We start from the raw sequence: 27,534 nt of genomic DNA, 5'->3' as shown, positions 1-27,534 counted from the left end.
CGTGGCCTAGCCAGTCTCCAGACCTTAATCCCATAGAAAATCTGCGGAGGGAGCTGAAGGTTCGAGTTGCCAAACGTCAGCCTCGAAACCTTAATGACTTGGAGAAGATCTGCAAAGAGGAGTGGGACAGAATCCCTCCTGAAATGTGTGCAAACCTGGTGGCCAACTACAAGAAACATCTGACCTCTGTGATTGCCAACAAGGTTTTTGCCACCAAGTACTAAGTCATGTTTTGCAGAGGGGTCAAATACTTATTTCCCTCATTAAAATGCAAATCAATTCATAACATTTTTGACGTGTGTTTTTCTGGATTTTTGTTGTTGCTATTCTGTCTATCACTGTTCAAATAAACCTACCATTAAAATTATAGACTGATCATTTCTTTGTCAGTAGCCAAACGTACAAAATCAGCAAGGGATCAAATACTTTTTTCCCTCACTGTATGTTGAAGAGGGTGGGGCTTAAGCTGCATCCTTGCCTCACCACACGGCCCTGTGGGAAGAGATGTGTGTTTTTTGCCTGTTTAAACCGCACACTTGTTGTTTGTTTACATGGATTTTAAACGCTGTATGTTTTCCTCTCTCTCTCTCTCTCTCTCTCTCTCTCTCTCTCTCTCTCTCTCTCTCTCTCTCTCTCTCTCTCTCTCTCTCTCTCTCTCCCCATCTCTCTCTCTTTCTCTCTCTCTCTCTCTCTCTCTCTCTCTCTCTCTCTCTCTCTCTCTCTCTCTCTCTCTCTCTCTCTCTCTCTCTCTCTCTCTCTCTCTCTCTCTCTCTCTCTCTCTCTCTCTGTGTTCAATAATAGTAGCTATTTACACATGCACGCAGAGTCCTCCCCATTCTCCAATAGCGCTGTAGTCCAGTTTCTCTCTCTCTCACACACACACACCACACATACACACATACAAACAGACACAGAGGCGTGTTAAAAGGTGTGTTGGGCTGGAACAGAATTATCCTATGGTAAGTCCTACCTGAGCTGTGTGTGGGGTATAGACTGATGATTCTATAGTCTTACCTGGACCGTGTGTGGGGTATAGACTGTGGACCATGGCCAGATGAGGAACGACTTGCATGTACTGGGACGGGGCTACCATGTGATTGACATGCTCCCCAGCCTCTGATTGGTGGAGTACACTAATCTGGGCGGGGCAAGAATAGAGAGCAAGGTTACAGGTATAATAAATGTCTCAGAAAATATAAGAGTATATTCCAAATAAGGACTATTACACACAGAACTGTTCAGAGATTTTCTGGGAAGAGCAAGTTGAAAAGGCTAAGGGTCTCAGGGCAGGAAATGTTTCATCAATTATAATTTCTGGAAGCACAGGAACATTGTAATTCCTGTATTTTTATCGTTCCGCTCTCTAGTCCACTGACCTCCAGGGTGAACTCATTGCTGGTGTAGCGTCCGTTTAGCTCAGAGCAGGTGAGACGGAACTTCCTGTCTGGGGTCTGGGCGGGATGCCAGTTGTGGTAACGCACCTGCCTGATCACCTGCTCATAATTGGACATGGAGTCCACACCTGAGAGAGATGATGGACACATTCCTATGGTCACTACTAGTATCATAGATGAGGGGTTATGGATTTAGAGGAAGATAGGGGTTATGGTTATAGAGGAAGATAGGGGTTATGGATATAGAGGAAGATAGGGGTTATGGATATAGAGGAAGATAGGGGTTATGTTTATAGAGGAAGATAGGGGTTATGGTTATAGAGGAAGATAGGGGTTATGGATATAGAGAAAGGTAGGGGTTATTGTTATAGAGGAAGATAGGGGTTATGTTTATAGAGGAAGATAGGGGTTATGGTTATAGAGGAAGATAGGGGTTATGGATATAGAGGAACATAGGGGTTATAGATATAGAGGAAGATAGGGGTTATGGATATAGAGGAAGATAGGGGTTATGGATATAGAGAAAGGTAGGGGTTATTGTCATAGAGGAAGATAGGGGTTATGGATATAGAGGAAGATAGGGGTTATGGATATAGAGGAAGACAGGGGTTATAGATATAGAGGAAGATAGGGGTTATGGTTATAGAGCAAGATAGGGGTTATGGATTTAGACAAAGATAGGGGTTATGGATATAGAGGAAGATAGTCTCAGCCTCCAGTATTTATGCTGCAGTAGTTTGTGTCGGGGGGCTAGGGTCAGTTTGTTATATCTGGAGTACTTCTCCTGTCCTATTCAGTGTCCTGTGTGAATCTAAGTGTGCGTTCTCTAATTCTCTCCTTCTTTCTTTCTCTCTCTCGGAGGACCTGAGCCCTAGGACCATGCCCCAGGACGACCTGACATGATGACTCCTTGCTGTCCCCAGTCCACCTGACTGTGCTGCTGCTCCAGTTTCAACTGTTCTGCCTTGTTATTATTCGACCATGCTGGTAATTTATGAACATTTGAACATCTTGGCCATGTTCTGTTATAATCTCCACCCGGCACAGCCAGAAGAGGACTGGCCACCCCACATAGCCTGGTTCCTCTCTAGGTTTCTTCCTAGGTTTTGGCCTTTCTAGGGAGTTTTTCCTAGCCACCGTGCTTCTACACCTGCATTGCTTGCTGTTTGGGATTTTAGGCTGGGTTTCTGTACAGCACTTTGAGATATCAGCTGATGTACGAAGGGCTATATAAATAAAATTTGATTGATTGATTGAGATAGGGGTTATGGTTATAGAGGAAGGTAGGGGTTATGGATATAGAGAAAGGTAGGGGTTATAGTTATAGAGGAAGATAGGGGTTATGGATATAGAGGAAGATAGGGGTTATGGATATAGAGGAAGATAGGGGTTATAGATATAGAGGAAGATAGGGGTTATGGTTATAGAGGAAGATAGGGGTTATGGATATAGAGGAATATGGGGGTTATAGATATAGAGGAAGATAGGGGTTATAGAGGAAGATATGGGTTATGGTTATAGAGGAAGATAGGGGTTACAGATATTGAGGAAGATATGGGGTTATCGATATCGAAGATAGTGGTTATGGTTATAGAGGAAGATAGGGGTTATGGATATAGAGGAAGATATGGGTTACTGATATTGAGGAAGATATATATGCCATTTAGCAGACGCTTTTATCCAAAGCGACTTACAGTCATGTGTGCATACATTCTACGTATGGGTGGTCCCGGGAATCGAACCCACTACCCTGGCGTTACAAGCGCCATGCTCTACCAACTGTGCTACAGAAGGACAGATAGTGGTTATGGTTATCGAGGAAGATATGGGTTACGGATATAGAGGAAGATAGGGGTTATGGTTATAGAGGAAGATAGGGGTTATGGATATAGAGGAAGATATGGGTTACTGATATTGAGGAAGATAGGGAAGATAGGGGTTATGGATATAGAGGAAGATAGGGGTTATGGTTAGGTGTTTGCATGGTAACATAGATGGAGGCATGCCAGAGGTAGAGTTGGAGTTGGGGTAGGAGTCAGAGGTTATATAGGGATTAGAGGTCAGGAAATGTGACGTTTACATGGTAACTTACCGTATACAGACATGCCAAAGGTGGAGTTGGAGTTGGGGTAGGAGTCAGAGGTTATATAGGGATTAGAGGTCAGGAAATGTGACGTTTACATGGTAATTTACCGTATATAGACATGCCGGAGGTGGAGTTGGTGGCGTCCAGGTGTTTCCCCAGCAGGGTGCTACGCTGCAGCTGGAGACTCTCCTGCTCTGGCCTCAGCTCCTCCCCCAGCACCAGGATGTCACAGTAGTCCAGGTTATGAATGATCTCCTCCTGGACCCCCGGCCTGCCCGCTGAAACACACACATGTTAGAATGCATTCACACACACACACACACACACACACACACACACACACACACACACACACACACACACACACACACACACACACACACACACACACACACACACACACACCAGTGGAGGCTCCTCAGAGGAGGAAGGGGAGAAATCTTTTGTGAATTTCATATAAAAATAAAAATTGTAAAACATTTAAAAAAAGTTGTCCTTTTTAGATAAAACTATCCTAAATAAATTCACGTCACCAAATAATTTATTAAAACACACTATTTTGCAATGAAGGTCTACAGTAGCCTCAACAGTTCTCTGTTGAGTAGCACCATGGTGTAGCCGGAGGACAGCTAGCTTCTGTCCTCCTCTGGGTATATTCGACTTCAATACAAAACCTAGGAGGCTCATGGTTCTCACCCCTTGCATAGACTTACACAGTAATTATAAAAACTTCTGGAGGACGTCCTCCAACCTATCAGAGCTCTTGCAGCATGAACTTACATGTTGTTCACCCAATCAAATGATCAAATAATGAATCTAGTACTAAAAGCACAAGATACAGCTAGCTAACACAGCAGTGCATAAACTGCAGCGAGTAGTTAACTGAAAGAGAGAGAAAGAACAGTTATGAACAGTTGAACATAACTGTTGAACATAACTGAATATAACTGTTGAACAGTTATGAACAAATTTGAATTTCTTTAAAATGAAGGAGAGGCAAGAGAGAGACAGAGATTGTCATTTTTTTCAGTTTCAGTTTCACTTACTTAGCGAGAAAGTGCAGCAAGTGTCATGACCCTGACCTTAGAGATCATTTTAATTGTCTATTTGGTTAGGTCAGGGTGTGACTAGGGTGAGCAATCTATGTTTTCTATTTCTTTGTTGGCCGGGTATGGTTCCCAATCAGAGGCAGCTGTCTATCGTTGTCTCTGATTGGGGATCATACTTAGGCAGCCTTTTTTTCACCTGTAGTTGATGGGATCTTGTTTTTGTGCTGTTGCTTTCCAGCCCTACAGAACTGTGCATTTTGTTTTGTATTTTCTTTTTTTTTTGGTGTCATCGATAAAAGGAAGATGTACGCCTACCACGCTGCGCCTTGGTCTACTCCTTCCAATGACGAGCGTAACAGCAAGCTAGTTAAGCCTACTCAAACACCCTGCTTAAACAGAGGGATGCTATGTTAGCTAGCTGGCTATGGCTATCCAACACAACACTGGAACTCTTCCAAGTCAAGGTAAACTTTTAGTATTACTAATTTATTGTCACTGGGGCCCGCCGGTGTAACTGTTAAACTGCTACCTGACTATACACTGTAACGTTACTGCATGATTTTAGTGGGTTTACTAACATGTTACTAATAGTTATTTTAGCTATGTTGACTATGACGTTACTTTAGCTAATATGCGACTCGTTTCAGGAATCTTGGCGGGTCACTAGGAGAGTCGTTTGAACGTAAACTTTACATTTTTTATCAAAATGCGTTTTTTGGCAGAAATTCCTTCTCGAACATGTGAATTTCATGTGCCTTAATAACGATCTTGTATGCCATCTGCAAATATGAATACAATTGTTAAATTACGAGCCGAGTTGGTTTAGCCACAGAAAAAGTCCCGCTAGTCATGATTGGCTGAGATAATGAGTGGGCTGGACATGCAGAGAGATGAGTTTGGATTGGTCTGCCATATAGCACACGTCTGTCTATTTGAGCTGGTCAGTATGTCTAGGTTATCCTGTCTAACGCATACTTTTTAAAAATGCATCTTGTAGTAAAACAGCAAAAGCCTAATGTCAAGTTAAAGTGTACTATTAGCTAGCTAACGTTAGCTGGCTCGCTAGCTAACATTACGTGTATGTCGAGTTTTGAAATTAGTGGAATTTGAGTATGATACAGTAGCTAAGAAGATGGAGAAAAAGCCTGTGTCATCTTCAAATTAAGGGCTACCATGGCATCCGACAGGAGACGTGTCCATCCATGATGTATATGGGTAAGATAGTATAGCTAGCTACATTTTCAGATATTACATGTCTCCAATTTTGACAGGAAGTGGTTTCATTTCAAGTTAAAGTGTACTGTTAGCTAGCAAACGTTAGCTGGCTGGCTCGTTAGCTAATATTATGTGTATGATCTTATTATTCTTATCTCAGAGCCATTTGCTTGACTAGTTATAGCCTATTGTTAGCTAGCTAACATTGAACATGGTTGGTTAGCTACCTGCAGATTCATGCAGGGGAGTAACATCATGAGTTGGGATTATGGTTCATTGTTTAGCTAGCTAGTTAGCAAGATACATGTCTTAAGTTAACAAAATACTCATCTGAGTGTGCCAGAGTGTAGAATAACAGATTAATTTACGAACCTTCAACACCCGTTGAATATGGCCGATGTCAGTAAACGTCGGCCAAAAAGGGTACAGTAATTCAATTGTTGACAGCAGCACAGTTTCAGTCACCAATGCTCTGGATAACATGAAAACTGCCTTACCAGCTCTGCTAGGGTGAGTAAAATGGTCAGAGTGGGGTGTTCTCTCATTTGTGTTTGGAAGTAGCGAGCTAGCTAATGTTAGCCATTTAGCTTGGGTGCTTGGCTGCCGTTGTGAGGTCAGAATGTTCAGATCAACCCTACTCATTGGCCAGAGCATCCAGTGTGCTCTCTGAATGCAATGAGAGCGAAACACTCTAAATTTACTGACAGCACAGTTGCAGTCATCGACGCTCTGGGTTTAGACAAAGAAGGGCTCTCCAGTAGTAGTACCAAAACATTCAAAGGCCAATTTCTCAAAAGTGAGTTTACAAGTTTAGCAACATTCAAAGCAAAATGACTTTCTCATTGTTCCTCAACTGTAGTGTACGTAAGGGAACACCCCCCTGAAATGTACAAAAATGAATGGGAAGTCATTGGCACTGTACAAACCATATACAGTGTCCAATACCACTCAATTCAGCGTTGTTTCATTCAAAGTTGATTGCAAATGCCATATGGCAAATGCCAAGTGTAACACTGCAAAAATCCAACAGATGGCGAGTGCGCTCCACTGTGATTTTTCATATTGCAAATGTAACACAAGTCAAGACCCAAAAGTACAATTTTGAAAAACATAACATTTTTTCAAGAAACGTATTACCTCCTTAATAACCTCTTGGTGTTAGGGGGCAGTATTTTCATTTTTGGAAAAAAAATGTTCCCGTTTTAAACGGGGTATTTTGTCAGGAAAAGATGCTAGAATATGCATATTATTGACAGCTTTGGATAGAAAACACTAACATTTCCAAAACTGTAATTATTGTCTGTGAGTATAACAGAACTGATGTTGCAGGCGAAAGCCTGAGAAAAATCCAATCCGGTAGTTCCTCAGGTTTTGAAAGCGCTGCGTTCCAATGACTCCCTATTCAGCTGTGAATATACCATCAACGAGCTTACGCTTTCTACGTATTCCCCAAGGTGTCTACAGCATTGTGACGTAGTTTTACACATTTCTGTTGAAGAATAGCCGTAGGCAGCCACATTGCGTAAGTGGTCACATGGTGGCTCCGAGAGAGATTCTCGCGTAAAATAGCCATTACTCCAGGTAGCCATTACTCCAATCGGTCCTAGTGAAAAACGAATTGTCCCGATGGATATATTATCGAATAGATATTAGAAAAACACCTTGAGGATGGATTCTAAACAACGTTTGCCATGTTTCTGTCGATATTATGGAGCTAATTTGGAATATTTTTTCGGAGTTGTGGTGACCGCGATTTCCGGGCGATTTCTCAGCCAAACGTGAACAACAAACGGAGCTATTTCACCTACAAAAATAATATTTTGGGAAAAATGAACTTTGGCTCTCTACCTGGGAGTCTCGTGAGTGAAAACATCCGAAGTTCATCAAAGGTAAACAATTTAATTTGATTGCTTTTCTGATTTACGTGACAAGGTTGCCTGCTGCTTGCAAGGCTATGATAAAGGTACACAAATGTTTGTCTAGCGTTGGCTGTAAAGCATATTTTGAAAATCTGAGATGACAGGGTGATTAACAAGCTGTGTTCCAATATATTTCACTTGTGATTTTCATGAATAGGAACATTTTCTAGGAAGTTTTATGCCCGTTGCGTTATGCTAATTAGTGTCAGATGATGACAATGGTCCCGTTCACAGGTTCACGGGTGTCACTACAGGTTAAAAAAGTGCTTTCTGGACCGTTTTCGAAATTCTTTCGATTTTTGTGTTAATTACACATGTATAAGAACTGTATCAACAACATACTTTAGTCATGCTTTATTATCATCATAATTTTTTAAATTTATTTTTTATTTTTTACTTGTGCATAAGGCATATGTTTTGTCCTTTTGCAATATGATTTCACAGGAAGTCAAAAGGACCATTTTTCGAAATTCTTTTGATTTTTGTGTCAATTACACATGTATAAGAACTGTATCAATATACTTTAGTCATATTTTATTATCATCATTTTTATTTTATTTTTTACTTGTGCATAAGGCATATGTTTTGTCCATTTTCAATATGATTTCATAGGAAGGCAAAAGTCAAAGTCAAAAGTCACTTTTTTGGCCAAATGCCATAAGAAATGTCCAAATGCAATATGAAAGATTTCAAAGTGCCAAATCAGGATGTTATGTCCATTTGCCATGTACCATCACGAATTTGACATGCTCAAAAATACTGCAGAAATGCTAAATTGACTGGCCTGATGAACTCGGGATGGCCGGGCAGTGATAGTGGTTCCTCTCCATCGCTCGTTGTGTTGATTTCATCATGTCCATTTGGTGATGGTGCACGTGCATTTGCAATATGTTTCAATGGGCATTTACCATCACAAATTTGTCATGCTCAAAAATCCTGCAGGAATGACTGGCCCGATGAACTCGGGATGGCCGGGCAGTGTTTCTGGTTTTTCTCGCTCGTTGTTGTTGATTTCAGAATGCCATTTTGGTGATGGTCCCTCTCTGTTTAAACATATTGCAAATGGAAAAAAGTCAGCCAGCAAGTCACTGTCCATCAGTCAATTAGATGTCATTCTGACACCAAACTGATACCATCTGACACCACACCCACTTATTGCAACTCGTTTAGAAGCCAACTATCACATATTTCAGAGCAGACCAATAATTCACAGGACCTTCAGTTTAAAAAATAATAAAAACGTAAAACACATAGTTACGTTCTAGCTGCGAGTCCAGTTCTGACATTATGTATAGGCCTATGCGAGGCGACGCCGAATCCCGAGTTTCGGCTCGATAGCTCATTCGGTGCCCGAGCAAGACCTTAATTTCTTTTTTTTCGCGGTCGCTGCACTCAGAGCGAGCTACGGTCAAGCGGGGCATCTCGTTGAACTCGGCACGGCCTTGAGAATATGGAAATGCCATTGCAGGCTCTGTGTGTCTTTAACCTCTTGCTCCTACCTGGCACGCAGGCGTCCCATCTAGAGCTCTGGAAATGCAAATGCGCTACGCTAAATGCTAATAGTATTAGTTAAAACTCAAACGTTCATTAAAATACACATGCAGGGTATTGAATTACAGCTACACTCGTTGTGAATCCAGGCAACAAGTCAGATTTTTAAAATGCTTTTCGGCGAAAGCATGAGAAGCTATTATCTGATAGCATGTAACACCCCAAAAGACCTGCAGGGGACGTAAACAAAATAATTAGCATAGTCGTCGCTACACAAACCGTACAAATAAAATATAAAACATTCATTACCTTTGACCATCTTCTTTGTTGGCACTCCTAGATGTCCCATAATCACTATTGGGTCTTTTTTTCGATTAAATCGGTCCATATATAGCCTAGATATCGATCTATGAAGACTGTGTGATAAACGGAAAAAAATAGCGTTTCATAACGTAACGTCATTTTTTTTAATTCAAAAAGTCGACGATAAACTTTCACAAAACACTTCGAAATACTTTTGTAATGCAACTTTAGGTATTAGTACAAGTTAATAAGCGATAAAATTCATCAGGAGGCGATGTAAATTCTATAGCTGTCCGTCTCGAAAAAATGTCTGGAGAGAGCTCGACCAAAACATCCGGTCGGAGACCGGAGGGAATCGGTTCCCTTGATTCGGTTTGACCAAGAATCAAAGCTGAATCAAATGACAAGACTCTAGACATCGTGTGGAAGCTGTAGGCACTGCAACCTCGGCCTCATGTAATTCGGTTCACTTCGAACAATTCCTGGAAGTAGCGCAAGGATATTTATTTCCATTTTCAGTGATCAGATTTTCCTGCACTTTTCGATGAAACGCACGTTCTGTTATAGTCACAGCTGTGATTTAACCAGTTTTATAAACGTCTGAGTGTTTTCTATCCACACATACTAATCATATGCATATACTATATTCCTGGCCTGAGTAGCAGGGCGCTGAAATGTTGCGAGATTTTTAACAGAATGTTCGAAAAAGTAGAGGGTCGACTGAAGAGGTTAAGCACCGCGCTTTGTCACTCCATCCTTGCTGTGTGTGTGTGAGAGAGCTTTTCTTTGACATCTGTTGGGAAACATGACTGATTTACAGTTCATGAGGGTTGCTTAATCACACATATGAAGTTTTAAAAAGATCAAACCTTTTTAACCCTTCGAAACAGCACCTATGACACCATTTTAAGGCACTTCCGGTTGGCACATGAAGTTGAAAGTCAACACATATCCTCCTTGGGGTAGGCACTTATGGAATTTTGAGTTTTAAGTATATATGTTAAGAACTTACTTATTTATGGAGGGTTTAGTGAGTGTGTGTTAATTCAGAAAATCAATAGAAAATCACAGAAATCTCGCAGAGCTCCGAAGCACACTTTAAAAAGCTTTGTATGACGTGAAGCGGAAAAATTATTGCTCTATTTTCATTTTTGACCTTTAATCCCAGTAAAATGGCCATAAATCGAAAGCCGTTGAGGCCTAGATGTCATCTTGTTTGGGGCAAACTGCCCATTATGCCAAACCTATGCTCACCAAGTTTCGTATTCAAAATCTTTTTCGTTTAGGAGATAAGGCCACATTGTGATTGGTGATGTTTTGTACATTTGCAATATGATTCCATTCGCCCTCTTGTGGAATTTACAGGGAGAGCGGAAAAATGACCAAAATGAGATAATAGTATAAAATGGAAACCGAATGTCGCAGAGAGAGTTCGTTTGATGACTTCCTGGAAGATCCGGCCCTGCCGCACGGCCCAACCCTGTCCGCAAATTTTGGAAACGTTGTCGGACATCTAGTAAGGGACCGTACATTTGCAATGTGGACTTTCTCACTAACCATATGGCAAATGTCAAAATGTTCCCTTAAGGTATAATATAGAACTTTGTAGCTGAGTCTCTGCTTTAATCCAATGTAAAAAAACACAATTTAAAATGCTACATAAGACTGATTTGAACCGGTTGGTCACATATTGTGACAACGATGTAGGATGTGTTTAGCGGAAATGTTTTTACGCCTGGTCACATACTGCTGATGTGTTGTGCATTAAAGTTCACAAACTAAGGAAAAAGTCGAGAGGAGAGCACATAGATGCGAGAAGGAATGCAACGTGGCTGCTATGAATGTGAACTGTGTTTATGCGTGACCAGGGGTGTTATTCATTCCGCCGATTCTGTTGACAAACATTTCTTAAACGGAAGCAAAGAGAGCGAAACGGTGATAAACATACCTGAATTTGTCCAATAGAAACTCTCTTGTTAAACTGTTAGACTAATGACTGCACCTTAGATCAGCTAGAAGCACGCAAGAGTTTGCAAGGTGGTATTGAATGTCACCTAAACATTTTCTCTCGACATGTGTGCAGGTCGGCTAGGCTAGGTTATAGCAACCTCATGACGGGTATCGGGAAAATTAGATTATCATGTAGTAGCCTAAACCCATCGATGTTACATTGAACTGGGTGAATGGATGAGAGTCATCCAATATGCTGTAATAGAAATAAGGCAATGCTCTTTTCCCCAAGGTGTCTGCAGCATTGTGATGTATTTGTAGGCATATCATTGGAAGATTGACCACAAGAGACTACATTTACCAGGTGCTCGCTTGGTGTCCTCCGTTGCAATTATTGCGTAATCTCCAGCTGCGTGCATTTTTCCATTTGGTTCAGAGGAGAAACCAAACTGCCACGAATGATTTATCATCGAATAGATATGTGAAAAACACCTTGAGGATTGATTCTAAACAACGTTTGCCATGTTTCTGTCGATATTATGGAGTTAATTTGGAAAAAAGTTTGGCGTTGTAATGACTGAATTTTCGTTTTTTTTTCTTAGCCAAACGTGATGAACAAAACGGAGCGATTTCTCCTACACAAATAATCTTTTTGGAAAAACTGAACATTTGCTATCTAACTGAGAGTCTCCTCATTGAAAACATCCAAAGTTCTTCAAAGGTAAATTATTTTATTTGAATGCTTTTCTTGATTTTGTGAAAATGTTGCCTGCTGAATGCTAGGCTTAATGCTATGCTAGCTATCAATAATCTTACACAAATGCTTGTGTAGCTATGGTTGAAAAGCATATTTTGAAAATCTGAGATGACAGTGTTGTTAACAAAAGGCTAAGCGTGTGAGCCAATATATTTATTTCATTTCATCTGCGATTTTCATGAATAGTTAATGTTGCGTTATGCTAATGAGCTTGAGGCTATGATTACGCTCCTGGATTTCTCGACGCAAGAAGTTAAACGGCACTGACCGCCACACACACACACACACACACACACACACACACACACACACACACACACACACACACACACACACACACACACACACACACACACACACACACACACACACACACACACACACACACACACACACACACACACACACACACACACACACCGTATTCCGAACGGTGCAAATTAACTCAACTAAACTTAATTTACCCGAATTAAAATTGTATCGCCACCTACAAAAATGTCCATTAATGACAAAGCACATACATTTCCTATTGCTGCAAGATTATTTTCCTGCTGTGAGAAGCAGGGTCAAATTAAGATCTGTACACATCTGTACACAACAACATTATCCATGACAAAAATGTTTCATTCCACAATTCCACACGAACAAACTTAAACTAACAAACTATTTTAGCCAAAACAAAGTTCAAACACGCCCTCTATCACTACACAATCAGCCAGCCTGATGTCACAGAGTCTGCTGTACAGCCTGCTAACCGGTAAGACACAGGTCTCTGTAGCACTCCATGCCTCTCAGCCTGCTGTGTTCTCTCCTGGGTGGGCTAACACCTGCCATGCCCACTCCACAGCCTCCCTACGGTGAGGCACTCCTCAGAGCAGGGGCTGTCCCTGGAACAGCAGGGTTCCCGGGAGATTCTGGGTCTCCTCTATCCCTGGCTGAGGCTAGATTGATTGCAGAGCTGTGCTAACTGGGGGAAGGAGGGGAAACATCTGGAGCTGAGTAGACCCCCTGAGACACACAGACAGAGAGAGATGGAGGGAGGGAGGGGAGAGGGAAAGTTAAGAAATAACTGGAGACACAGTGGAGAGAAGAGGAGAGCATGTGCTGGTGGTAAGGAAAGAGTATGAGAGACTAACAAAGAAAGAGACAAGGAGAATAAGAGGGCAAACAGTGAAACCTGAAAGAAAGAGAGAGAGAGAGAGACAGAGAGACAGAGAGAGACAGAGAGAGAGAGAGAGAGAGAGAGAGAGAGAGAGAGAGAGACACAGAGACACAGAGACACAGAGACACAGAGAGAGAGACAGTGTATGCCCAATGTATGACCATATTAGAGACACATATTTCCCTCAGATTACACAAAGAATTCGAAAACAAATCCAATTTTGATAAACTCTCATATCTACTGAGTGAAATTCCACTGTGTGCCATCACAGCAGCAAGATTTGTGACCTGTTGCCACGAGAAAAGGGCAACCAGTGAAGAACAAACACCATTGTAAATGCAAACCATATTTAAGCTTATTTATTTTCCCTTGTGTACCCTTAACCATGTGTACATCGTTGCAACACTGTAAATATACGTAATATGACATTTGTAATGTCTTTATTGTTTTGAAACTTCTGTATGTGTAATGTTTACTGTTACTTTTTATTGTTTATTTCACTTTTGTATATTATCTACCTCACTTGCTTTGGCAATGTTAACACATGTTTCCCATGCCAATAAAGCCCCTTGAATTGAATTGAATTATCAGAGAGAGAGACAGTTAGTGCTAAATACGGCTGCTAGAATCCTGACTAGAACCAAACATTTGATCATATTACTCCAGTGCTAGCCTCCCTACACTGGCTTCCTGTCAAGGCAAAGGCTAATTTCAAGGTTTTACTGCTAACCTACAAAGCATTACATGGGCTTGCTCCTACCTATCTCTCTGATTTGGTCCTGCCTTACATACCTACACGTACGCTACGGTCACAAGACCCAGGCCTCCTAATTGTCCCTAGAATTTCTAAGCAAACAGCTGGAGGCAGGGCTTTCTCCTATAGAGGTCCATTTTTATGGAAAGGTCTGCCAACCCACGCGAGAGACGCAGACTCGGTCTCAACCTTTAAGTCTTTACTGAAGACTCATCTCTTCAGTGGGTCATATGATTGAGTGTCGTCTGGCCCAGGAGTGTGAAGGTGAACGGAAAGGCTCTGGAGCAACGAACCGCCCTTGCTGTCTCTGCCTGGCCGGTTCCCCTCTTTCCACTGTCATTCTCTGCCTCTAACCCTATTACAGGGCCTGAGTCACTGGCTTACTGGTGCTCTTTCATGCTGTCCCTAGGAGGGGTGTGTTACTTGAGTCGGTTGAGTCACTGATGTGATCTTCCTGTCCGGGTTGGCGCCCCCCCCTTGGGTTGTGCCGTGGCGGAGATCTTTGTGGGCTATACTCGGCCTCGTCTCACTCCTCTCTTTGCTTGGAAAATCTCTGTATGCTTTCTGTGACTAGTTGCTGACCTAACATAATAAATAATATGTTCTGCTTTTGCCGAAAAGCTTTTTTGAAATCGGACACTGTGGTTGGATTAACAAGACTTTTATCTTTAAAATGGTGCCTAATACTTGTATGTTTGAGAAAATTGAATTATGAGATTTCTGTTGATTGAATTTGGCGCCCTGCAATTTCATTTGCTGTTGGCGAGGGGTTCCGCTAGCGGAACGGGGTTAACCCGTCATAGTCAGGTTAGTGACCGGTGACCCTTTCTCCACACTAAGTACCTGTCTAATCCTGCTGTGTGAGCCAAATTTATGACTTCTAAAGGAACTGTGAATGGAGGGGGAGGCAGAACAGAGCTGGCCTGTACTGCTGGCCTTAAGACTTGCTCTCCCTCCCTCTCTCCTACTCTCCCCAGCATCTACAGTCGAGCCCCCTGCTGACTAAGACCTCTGCTTACCACACAAATGATTCTATGGGTTCCTGCCTGGCTGAACTGCAAATGGAAATTACATTTTAATACCAGCTCTCGTCTTCTCAGAGCGGAGACTGGGATCAACTCGGAACAGCTCTGACTCAGCCTTGACGCTTTAGCTGCCAATTAGACAGCGATAACCAGAGGTTTCACTCGCGCCATTGCCAGGGAGTTGGAAAAAAACCCTGCATTGCTTTCAGGACTCAGACTCTCTCTTTCCTCCTCATGTTCTGCCTCTGAAATGGATACCACAGCTGGAAGCTATAGATTAACCAAGTCTTCTGTGACTAGGAGTGTGTGGCTAATGGTGTGTGTGTGTGTGTGTGTGTGTTGTGTAGAGAGGAGTTGATGAAATTCCATAATAAGAGGAGATGTTGTACACTTCAGAGTTTAATCAAATAGTTTAGGGGTGATGTCCCCTTTCGGACCATATCATTACCCCTCTGCTATTCTCTGTCTATTGATCTCTCTCTGTCGCCCTGGTTTGCACCCAGTGTCTATCCATTTCTCTACCTCACTCACACACACACACACACACACACACACACACACACACACACACACACACACACACACACACACACACACACACACACACACACACACACACACACACACACACACACACACACACACACACACACACACACACACACACACACACACACACACACCTCTATGCCTGTACCCTGTACCTGTATGGTGTGAGGCTGTGTCTCCCTTGGTGACAGTACTGATGATGTGAAGGTCCTGGAACAGAGTGAGTCCGGCTGGTCCTCTGAGGTCAGCTGCTGGCCTGGTCAGTCTGTCCACCCCAGCTATGGTGATCCTGGGTTCACTGGGCTGCAGCACCATCACCACTGCATCGATGTCCGGGATGGAGATACACGTGTCCTCCCCAAAACATCTTGGAGATGGAGAGTAGGGAAGGGTTGAATCTGATTAAATTGCATGTGAATGTACTGTATGTTTCAGTATGTTTGCCTGGGTATCACTTTAGGTAAGTGTGAAATATGCCCTTAGAATGCTTAGATACTCTGAGAATGTGTGTGTGGGTTAATTCCAGGAATCAGCAACCTTGGAAGGTTAAACAAGCCTCCCCAAGTACATTGTAGGGGTGGTGAGGCTGACCGAACTGTGACAGACTCCCAGAGAGCAACGACACACAGACAGTAATGCAGACAGCTGACATAGACATGCAAAAAACAATCTGACACATACTGCATAAACAATACAGACTAGATATCAATCAGAGAGAGAGAGAGAGAGAGAGAGAGAGAGAGAGAGAGAGAGAGAGAGAGAGAGAGAGAGAGAGAGAGAGAGAGAGAGGTTTCAGAAGAAAGTTAAGTAGAGGGATGTTTTTCACATACATCTAGTTACAGAGGAGGGAGATGAACATCTGTTAATGTCTGGGACTGGGAGAGGGAAGAAAACAAATGTTGCACGACAACAGCTCTTTGTTCTGTTGGAGCTTTGTATGAGGAGGTTCTGACTCATTCATAATTACCTGTGATTACCCGTCATACCAGTTTGCTGCTAGCCTATTTCATGTTTTATTTCATGCCTAAACACCTCTGTAAACTTCATCACATAGCACTAATACACAGGGGTTGCAGAACCATATTTCCCCCTTTCTGGTGTTTTCAGTCAAGCGTGGTATAGCCTACTCTCCCTTTCTCTTTTTCTCTTAAGCGTTGATCCGCATGTTGTGTCTCTCCCCTCCTCAGCAGGGTAATTGTTGTGGAGAGGAGGCAGAGACAGTGGAGCGGCAGGGTATTGTTGAGGAGAGGAGGCAGAGACAGTGGAGAGGCAGGGTATTGTTGAGGAGGCAGAGAAAGTGGAGCGGCAGGCAGAGACAGTGGAGCGGCAGGGTATTGTTGAGGAGAGGAGGCAGAGACAGTGGAGAGGCAGGGTATTGTTGAGGAGGCAGAGACAGTGGAGCGGCAGGGTATTGTTGTGGAGAGGAGGCAGAGACAGTGGAGAGGCAGGGTATTGTTGTGGAGAGGAGGCAGAGACAGTGGAGAGGCAGGGTATTGTTGTGGAGAGGAGGCAGAGACAGTGGAGCGGCAGGGTATTGTTGTGGAGAGGAGGCAGAGACAGTGGAGAGGCAGGGTATTGTTGTGGAGAGGAGGCAGAGACAGTGGATAGGCAGGGTATTGTTGTGGAGAGGAGGCAGAGACAGTGGAGCGGCAGGGTATTGTTGTGGAGAGGAGGCAGAGACAGTGGAGAGGCAGGGTATTGTGGAGAGGAGGCAGAGACAGTGGAGCGGCAGGGTATTGTTGTGGAGAGGAGACAGTGGAGAGGCAGGGTATTGTTGTGGAGAGGAGGCAGAGACAGTGGAGAGGCAGGGTATTGTTGTGGAGAGGAGGCAGAGACAGTGGAGCGGTAGGGTATTGTTGTGGAGAGGAGGCAGAGACAGTGGAGCGGCAGGGTATTGTTGTGGAGAGGAGGCAGAGACAGTGGAGAGGCAGGGTATTGTTGTGGAGAGGAGACAGTGGAGCGGTAGGGTATTGTTGTGGAGAGGAGGCATAGACAGTGGAGAGGCAGGGTATTGTTGTGGAGAGGAGGCAGAGACAGTGGAGAGGCAGGGTATTGTTGTGGAGAGGAGGCAGAGACAGTGGAGCGGCAGGATATTGTTGTGGAGAGGAGGCAGAGACAGTGGAGCGGCAGGGTATTGTTGTGGAGAGGAGACAGTGGAGCGGCAGGGTATTGTTGTGGAGAGGAGGCAGAGAAAGTGGAGAGGCAGGGTATTGTTGTGGAGAGGAGACAGTGGAGCGGTAGGGTATTGTTGTGGAGAGGAGGCATAGACAGTGGAGAGGCAGGGTATTGTTGTGGAGAGGAGGCAGAGACAGTGGAGCGGCAGGATATTGTTGTGGAGAGGAGGCAGAGACAGTGGAGCGGCAGGGTATTGTTGTGGAGAGGAGGCAGAGACAGTGGAGCAGGCAGGGTATTGTTGTGGAGAGGAGGCAGAGACAGTGGAGGCAGGGTATTGTTGTGGAGAGGAGGCAGAGACAGTGGAGAGGCAGGGTATTGTTGTGGAGAGGAGGCATAGACAGTGGAGAGGCAGGGTATTGTTGTGGAGAGGAGGCAGAGACAGTGGAGCGGCAGGGTATTGTTGTGGAGAGGAGGCAGAGACAGTGGAGCGGCAGGGTATTGTTGTGGAGAGGAGGCAGAGACAGTGGAGAGGCAGGGTATTGTTGTGGAGAGGAGGCAGAGACAGTGGAGAGGCAGGGTATTGTTGTGGAGAGGAGGCAGAGACAGTGGAGAGGCAGGGTATTGTTGTGGAGAGGAGGCAGAGACAGTGGAGAGGCAGGGTATTGTTGTGGAGAGGAGGCAGAGACAGTGGAGCTGCAGGGTATTGTTGTGGAGAGGAGGCAGAGACAGTGGAGAGGCAGGGTGGAGAGGAGGCAGAGACAGTGGAGCGGCAGGGTATTGTTGTGGGAGAGACAGTGGAGAGGCAGGGTATTGTTGTGGAGAGGAGGCAGAGACAGTGGAGAGGCAGGGTATTGTTGTGGAGAGGAGGCAGAGACAGTGGAGCGGCAGGATATTGTTGTGGAGAGGAGTTAGAGACAGTGGAGCGTGGAGACTTAGCGTGGGTGGGCCACGGTGAGGACTTGGACCCGAGCCAAATGAATTAAAGAAAATGTGACAAGGTAGAATAAAGGCCCTGCATAGATTAACACTAGTTACTTGTTCCTGATGGTTGCAGTAATTGCATTATTAAATTGAAAAGACACTTAAGTGTATTTTAAGGAATTATTGAACGACTCTATTCATTTGTTTACAATGATGCCACTTGCGGGGACATTTCCAGCAAATAGCAGCATTCCTCAAGAGGATCTTGTGTTTTGGCTGTGGCCTAATAGACAGTTTGCTCTGCAGGCTTGTTTACTGGATATTGATTTAAATGAATTCTGTTTACATTCATCAATGCCTGCTGATTTACACATTATTGTTATCAAAGCTTGTCTAAGACGACTACCAGACCCTCTCTTTGTGAGCAACAGCTGGATCGTAACAAGGTTCACAGGCAGTGCAGACCAATGGAGAGCCTGCACATCACAGCCCCAGCCACCCGCCTACACACAACCAGAAAACTTTATTAAACTACATCTAGAAATACACAAGCTTAAGCATAGTTAGCATAATGTATTCATTTCTAATTGGTGTGCCTGCAGCCCAGTCGACCCCTCCTCTTTCTGCCCCCCCTTCCTTGCTAGGTTAGCTGAAGGGATGGGCCCGCAGCCCTGCGTCGAACCCAATAGGGGGGTGGAGTACACCCCTCCAGGACTGAGCTGTGGGGGGCTGCACATATTTAAACCTGCAATGAATATTCACCACAACCCGCCAGGGATGGCTGTTATACAATACCATCCAGCCACGCTCTGTCTCTCTCTCTCGCTGTCCTCTGGCAAAACCCAGACAGAATTATTAATAAATAACGTGAAAATGTAAAAACTTGCCCCAGGAGGCGATGTGGAACAGAGAGAGTGGTGGATTAAAGAACAAAAGAAGTGAAGAGGGGAGAGAAAGAGGAAGAAGAGGAGAGGGGGTAGCTAACTAGCTACATGAGTGAGTGTGAGATATACTCTAATGAGTTGTGCTGTTGTTGTGTGTTGACAGTGAGAAGGTGTTGAGACTAGTTTACATTCACAGATCACAGGAAGATGAGAGGAAGACGGGGAGAACGGAGTGAGAAGACAAAAAGAGTGAGGAGCAAACTCAAGAGAAAAAGAGAGAAGAAAGGAGAAATATCCCATTAAGAGAGAGATGAGAGGGAGGACAGAGAGAGATAGATGGAGAGGGAGGACAGAGAGAGAGAGATGGAGAGGGAGTACAGAGAGAGAGAGATGGAGACGGAGGACAGAGAGAGAGAGATGGAGAGGGAGGACAGAGAGAGAGAGATGGAGAGGGAGGACAGAGAGAGAGAGATGGAGAGGGAGGACAGAGAGAGAGAGATGGAGAGGGAGGACAGAGAGAGAGAGATGGAGAGGGAGGACAGAGAGAGAGAGATGGAGACGGAGGACAGAAAGAGAGAGATGGAGACGGAGGACAGAGAGAGAGAGAGAGATGGAGACGGAGGACAGAAAGAGAGAGATGGAGACGGAGGACAGAGAGAGAGAGATGAGACGGAGGACAGAGAGAGAGAGATGGAGACGGAGGACACAGAGAGAGAGAGATGGAGAGGGAGGACAGAAAGAGAGAGATGGAGAGTGAGGACATAAAGAGAGAGATGGAGAGGGAGGACAGAGAGAGATGGAGAGGGAGGACAGAGAGAGAGGTGGATAAGGAGAACAGAGAGAGATGGAGAGGGAGGACAGATAGAGAGATGGAAAGGGAGAACAGAGAGAAATGGAGAGGGGGAAAGAGAGAGAGATGGAGAGGGAGGACAGAGAGAGAGATGGAGAAGGACGACAGAGCGAGATGGAGAGGGATGACAGAGAGAGAGATGGAAAGGGAGGACAGAGAGAAATGGAGAGGGGGGACAGAGAGAGAGATGGAGGGAAGAGAGAGAGATGGAGAGGGAGGACAGAGAGAGAGATGGAGAGGGAGGACAGAGAGAGAGAGATGGAGTTGGAGGACAGAGAGAGATGGAGAAGGAGGACAGAGAGCGATGGAGAGGGAGGACAGAGAGAGTGATGGAAAGGGAGGACAGAGAGAAATGGAGAGGGGGGACAGAGAGAGAGATGGAGAGGGAGGGAAGAGAGAGAGATGGATAAGGAGGACAGAGAGAGATGGAGAGGGAGGACAGAGAGAGAGATGGAAATGGAGGACAAAGAGAAATGTAGAGGGGGGACAGAGAGAGAGATGGAGAGGGAGGGAAGAGAGAGAGATGGAGAGGGAGGACAGAGAGAGATGGAGGACAGAGAGAGATGGAGAGGGAGGCAATAAGGAGAGATGTAGAAGATGGACAGAGAGAGAGATGGAGAGGGATGACAGAGAGAGAGATGGAGAGGGAGGACAGAGAGAGAGATGGAGAAGGAGGACAGAGAGAGAGATGGAGAGGGAGGACAGAGAGAGATGGAGAAGGAGGACAGAAAGAGATGGAGAAGGAGGGAAGAGATAGATAACTAAATGCAGACAGATATACAGTTAAAGTCAGAAGTTTACATACACTTAGCTTGGAATCGTTATAACTCATTTTTCAACCACCCCACAAATGTCTTGTTAACAAACTATAGTTCTGGCAAGTTTAATAGGACATCTACTTTGTGCATGAAACAAATAATTTTTACAATAATTGTTTACAGACAGATTATTTCACTTAGTATTCACTGTATCACAATTCCAGTGGGTCAGAAGTTTACATACACTAAGTTGACTGTGCCTTTAAACAGCTTGGAACATTCCAGAAAATGATGTCATGGTTTTTAAAAGCTTCTCGTAGTCTAATTAACATCATTTGAGTCAATTGGATGCGTACCTGTGGATGTATTTCAAGACCTACCTTCAAACTCAGTGCCTCTTTGCTTGACATAATGGGAAAATCAAAAGAAATCAGCCAAGACCTCACACAAGTTCATCCTTGGGGGCAATTTCCAAACGCCTGAAGGTGCCACATTCATATGTACAAACAATAGTACGCAAGCATAAATACCATGGGACCACGCAACCGTCATACCACTCAGGAAGGAGACACATTCTGTCTCCTAGAGATGAACGTACTTTGGTGCGAAAAGTGAAAATCAATCCCAGAACAACAACAAAGGACCTTGTGAAGATGCTGGAGGAAATAGGTACAAAAGTATATATCCACAGTAAAACGAGTCCTATATCGACATAACCTGAAAGCAAGGAAGAAGCCACCTCTTCAAAATCGCCATAGAATAAGCCAAACTACGATTTGCAACTGCACCTTTGGACAAAGATCATACTTTTTGGAGAAATGTCCTCTGGTCTGATGAAACGAAAATAGAACTGTTTGGCCATAATGGCCATCATTATGTTTGGAGGATAAAGGGGGAGGCTTGCAAGCCGAAGAACACCATCCCAACCGTGAAGCACGTGCGTGGCAGCATCATGTTGTGGGGGTGCTTTGCTGCAGGAGGGACTGGTGCACTTCACAAAATAGATGGCCTCATGAGGATGCAAAATTATATGGATATATTGAAGCAACATCTCAAGATATCAGTCAGGAAGTTAAAGTTTGGTTGCAAATGGCCCCAAGCATACTTCCAAAGTTGTGGCAAAATGGATTATGAACAACAGTCAAGGTATTGGAGTGGCCAACACAAATCCCTGACCTCAATCCTATAGAACATTTGTGGGCAGAACTGATAAAGCATGTGTGAGCAAGGAGGCATACAAACCTAACTCAGTTACACCAGCTCTGTCAGGAGGATTGGGCCTAAATTCACCCAACGTATTGTAGGAAGCTTGTGGAAGGCTACCCAAAATGTTTGATGAAGGACAGGAGAGAGAAGACCTTATCCAGACATAATGTGAGGTGGATGAAGGACAGGAGAGAGAAGACCTTATCCAGTCATAATGTGAGGTGGATGAAGGACGGGAGAGAGAAGACCTTATCCAGTCATAATGTGAGGTGGATGAAGGACAGGAGAGAGAAGACCTTATCCAGTCATAATGTGAGGTGGATGAAGGACAGGAGAGAGAAGACCTTATCCAGACATAATGTGAGGTGGATGAAGGACAGGAGAGAGAATACCTTATCCAGTCATAATGTGAGGTGGATGAAGGACAGGAGAGAGAATACCTTATCCAGTCATAATGTGAGGTGGATGAAGGACAGGAGAGAGAAGACCTTATCCAGTCATAATGTGATGTGGATGAAGGACAGGAGAGAGAAGACCTTATCCAGTCATAATGTGATGTGGATGAAGGACAGGAGAGAGAAGACCTTATCCAGACATAATGTGAGGTGGATGAAGGACAGGAGAGAGAAGACCTTATCCAGTCATAATGTGAGGTGGACAAAGGACAGGAGAGAGAAGACCTTATCCAGTCATAATGTGAGGTGGATGAAGGACAGGAGAGAGAAGACCTTATCCAGACATAATGTGAGGTGGATGAAGGACAGGAGAGAGAAAACCTTATCCAGATATAATGTGAGGTGAACGAAGGACAGGAGAGACAGGAGAGAGAAGACCTTATCCAGATATAATGTGAGGTGAACGAAGGACAGCAGAGACAGGAGAGAGAAGACCTTATCCAGTCATAATGTGAGGTGGATGAAGGACAGGAGAGAGAAGACCTTATCCAGTCATAATGTGAGGTGGATGAAGGACGGGAGAGAGAAGACCTTATCCAGACATAATGTGAGGTGGATGAAGGACAGGAGAGAGAAGACCTTATCCAGACATAATGTGAGGTGGATGAAGGACAGGAGAGAGGAGATCTTATCCAGACATAATGTGAGGTGGGATGAAGGACAGCAGAGACAGGAGAGAGAAGACCTTATCCAGTCATAATGTGAGGTGGACGAAGGACAGGAGAGAGAAAACCTTATCCAGTCATAATGTGAGGTGGACAAAGGACAGGAGAGAGAAGACCTTATCCAGACATAATGTGAGGTGGATGAAGGACAGCAGAGACAGGAGAAAGAAGACCTTATCCAGTCATAATGTGAGGTGGACGAAGGACAGGAGAGAGAAGACCTTATCCAGTCATAATGTGAGGTGGATGAAGGACAGGAGAGACAGGAGAGAGACAGCTAGAGATTATGTTAAGGTCAGTAGTAAAGGTAGAAGGAGCCTTGCGTACTGTACTGAGGTTGAGATGTGCAGGCGTCTGATGCCCGGTGTGGGAAACTGGCGGGAGTTGATGTAGGAGACCTTCCTCAGAGCAGCGTTCATGTTCTCCAGATCCTCGCCCTCCATCACCAGGATCGACTGGGCTGGGTTGAAGTGGAACTGAGAGAGAGAGAGGGAAGTGAGAAACAGAGAAAAACAGAGAGAGAACGAGAAAGGGAGCACATCAGACTTGACCACAGTTTAACACACACTGAAACAATTTTGTGTCTGACTGTGTCGAAATATGTGTGTACAACATAAGTGTGTGTCTGACTGAGGGTGTTTGAGTGTACATCACGAGTGTGTGTTCATTCTTTTTCTCTGTTTCAGGGATCATAAGCCTCTTGTGTTGCTCAGACACACTCAGACACAGCTCTGGGTCCCAGTGGACGTGATGCACTGAGTCTCAGTCTCACACAAGAGGCTTTATGCTGCTGATACCACAGCCTCATTCACACACAGCAGCAAAGACACAACGCTTCAGGGGGCTCTCTCCATTTCCTTTTATCCCTCTGCCCCCCCCTCTCTCTCCTCTCATCCTCTCCTTCTCCTGTGATTGCATTGTCAAGTGTCCCACCGGATCCTAAACACTGTCCTTAAGCTCTACTGGACTCAGGAGACCCGTTGAAAAGTGTCGCCACAAAAAGAAAAGGAAATCATTTGAAAAAGATAAAGTGAACTAGCCCTGCAGTTTTACCTCTTTCTCTCTCTCACACCCTCTCTATCTCTATCATAAGGCCTCTCTTCTCTATCTCCTCCCTCTCTCTCTACTGGGAGATGAATCAACTTCAGGCTTGAAGGGGGGAGGAAGAAAAGATGGAAGGGGGATATAAAGGGGGTAGAGGAGGAAAGAGAGGGAAGGGAGGGGAAACTAAGTGTTTTAACATTTGTTTGAATCTATACTGAACAAAAAATGAAAGTGTTGGTCCCATAATTCATGAGCTGAAATAAAAGATCCCAGAAATGTTCCACAATAACAAAAGCTTATTTCTCTCAAATGATCACACATTTGTTTACATCCCTTTGCCAAGAAAATCCATCCAAATGTGCAGTTTTGTCACACAACACAATGCCACAGATGTTTCAAGTTTTGAGGGAGTGTACAATGGTGACCGCTGACTGCAGGAATGTCCACCAGAGCTGTTGACAGAAACTTTAAGTTAATTATTCTACCATAAACTGCCTCCAACGTCATTTTAGAGAATTTGGCAGTACGTTCAACCAGCTACACAACCGCATACCACGTGTAACCACACCAACCCAGGACCTCCACATCGGCCTTCTTCCCCTGGTGGATCCTCTGAGGAACGGTGCTGCTGAGGAGTACTTCTGTTTGTAATAAAGCATTTTTGTGGGAAAAACTCATTCTGATTGGCTGGGCCGGGTTCCCCAGTGGATGTGCCTGGCTCCCAAGTGGGTGGGCCTGGCTCCCAAGTGGGTGGGCCTGGCTCCCAAGTGGGTGGGCCTGGCTCCCAAGTGGGTGGGCCTGGCTCCCAAGTGGGTGGGCCTGGCTCCCAAGTGGGTGGGCATATGCCCTTCCAGGCCCACCCATGGCTGACCTCTGCCCAGTCATGTGAAATTAGGGCCTAATGAATTTATTTCAATTGACTGATGTCCTTCTATGAACTGTAACATCTTTTAAATTGTTGCATGTTGCGTTTATATTTTTGTTCATTATTGTCGTGTCTTTACTATCATTAAATTGAATTGAAGACTTATAGTTTTAATGCTCTGTAATTAGTATTACACGATCAACTGATTAATCATGTAACTGTAATTAACTAGGAAGTCGGGGTACCAAGGAAAAATATTCAGATTACAAAGTTATAATTTCCTAAAATAACGTTTCAGATATTTTATCTGATCAATTAGTCTTCAAATTAATTAATTATTTACTTTACCTCACGTTAGTCTCATTCGTCGTAAATTGTCTTCACTATGAGTCATCCATACATCAATTTTCTTAAATAATGTATTTATTACTAACTAAGTAATTCACAGAAATGCATAAACAAACAAACAAACAAGGTAAATGTGGTTACATGAAATGAGAATGTGCCCTAGTAGGCTGAACCGGCATGGTGGCTTGTTAGACAAAAGAAGTCACTACAAAGTGATTATTATAACAATTGAAATGCTAATCCTTTCCACATGAACGCTCACTCATTCGGGAACAATTGCAATCAATATATATATTTACGCTCAGTGTGTCGTCTTGATCGCTGGTGAAAAGTTTGTTTCTTTTGTGCCTGGCTCCCAGTTTGGCTGCCTGTTTCTCAGAATGACCTTCTTGATCCAAATCAGTCAGGTTTCAAGACTAGTCTTTCAACTGAGACTGCTCTTCTCTGTATCACGGAGGCGCTCCGCACTGCTAAAGCTAACTCTCTCTCCTCTGCTCTCATCCTTCTAGACCTATCGGCTGCCTTCGATACTGTGAACCATCAGATCCTCCTCTCCACCCTCTCCGAGTTGGGCATCTCCGGCGCGGCCCACGCTTGGATTGCGTCCTACCTGACAGGTCGCTCCTACCAGGTGGCGTGGCGAGAATCTGTCTCCTCACCACGCCCTCTCACCACTGGTGTCCCCCAGGGCTCTGTTCTAGGCCCTCTCCTATTCTCGCTATACACCAAGTCACTTGGCTCTGTCATAACCTCACATGGTCTCTCCTATCATTGCTATGCAGACGACACACAATTAATCTTCTCCTTTCCCCCTTCTGATGACCAGGTGGCGAATCGCATCTCTGCATGTCTGGCAGACATATCAGTGTGGATGACGGATCACCACCTCAAGCTGAACCTCGGCAAGACGGAGCTGCTCTTCCTCCCGGGGAAGGACTGCCCGTCCCATGATCTCGCCATCACGGTTGACAATTCCATTGTGTCCTCCTCCCAGAGCGCTAAGAACCTTGGCGTGATCCTGGACAACACCCTGTCGTTCTCAACTAACATCAAGGCGGTGGCCCGTTCCTGTAGGTTCATGCTCTACAACATCCGCAGAGTACGACCCTGCCTCACACAGGAAGCGGCGCAGGTCCTAATCCAGGCACTTGTCATCTCCCGTCTGGATTACTGCAACTCGCTGTTGGCTGGGCTCCCTGCCTGTGCCATTAAACCCCTACAACTCATCCAGAACGCCGCAGCCCGTCTGGTGTTCAACCTTCCCAAGTTCTCTCACGTCACCCCGCTCCTCCGCTCTCTCCACTGGCTTCCAGTTGAAGCTCGCATCCGCTACAAGACCATGGTGCTTGCCTACGGAGCTGTGAGAGGGGAACGGCACCTCAGTACCTCCAGGCTCTGATCAGGCCCTACACCCAAACAAGGGCACTGCGTTCATCCACCTCTGGCCTGCTCGCCTCCCTACCACTGAGGAAGTACAGTTCCCGCTCAGCCCAGTCAAAACTGTTCGCTGCTCTGGCCCCCCAATGGTGGAACAAACTCCCTCACGACGCCAGGACAGCGGAGTCAATCACCACCTTCCGGAGACACCTGAAACCCCACCTCTTTAAGGAATACCTAGGATAGGATAAAGTAATCCTTCTCACCCCCCCCCCTTAAAAGATTTAGATGCACTATTGTAAAGTGGCTGTTCCACTGGAAGTCATAAGGTGAATGCACCAATTTGTAAGTCGCTCTGGATAAGAGCGTCTGCTAAATGACTTAAATGTAAA

The 27,534-nt window shown here is 44.6% G+C and overlaps 1 protein-coding gene across 2 annotated transcripts in view; it reads right to left on the bottom strand.

Annotated features, from left to right (window-relative positions):
* The window catches only part of LOC118373793 (calsyntenin-2-like), a 516,795-nt gene that overhangs the window by 9,114 nt on the left and 480,147 nt on the right, over nt 1–27,534 (bottom strand). For both annotated transcript variants that reach the window (XM_052511588.1, XM_052511644.1), the window contains 5 exons: nt 23,836–23,984; nt 15,810–16,021; nt 3,588–3,758; nt 1,377–1,522; nt 1,015–1,138 (listed from right to left, as the gene is read on the bottom strand). In XM_052511588.1, the coding sequence (XP_052367548.1) occupies nt 1,015–1,138; nt 1,377–1,522; nt 3,588–3,758; nt 15,810–16,021; nt 23,836–23,984 (802 nt within the window). The remainder of the gene's footprint in view (nt 1–1,014; nt 1,139–1,376; nt 1,523–3,587; nt 3,759–15,809; nt 16,022–23,835; nt 23,985–27,534) is intronic.

This window comes from Oncorhynchus keta, chromosome 1 (assembly GCF_023373465.1).
Source record: "Oncorhynchus keta strain PuntledgeMale-10-30-2019 chromosome 1, Oket_V2, whole genome shotgun sequence".
Taxonomy (NCBI): domain Eukaryota; kingdom Metazoa; phylum Chordata; class Actinopteri; order Salmoniformes; family Salmonidae; genus Oncorhynchus; species Oncorhynchus keta.
The sequence above is the reverse complement of the archived record's forward strand: the minus strand, read 5'-3'. Positions and strand labels throughout refer to the sequence as shown.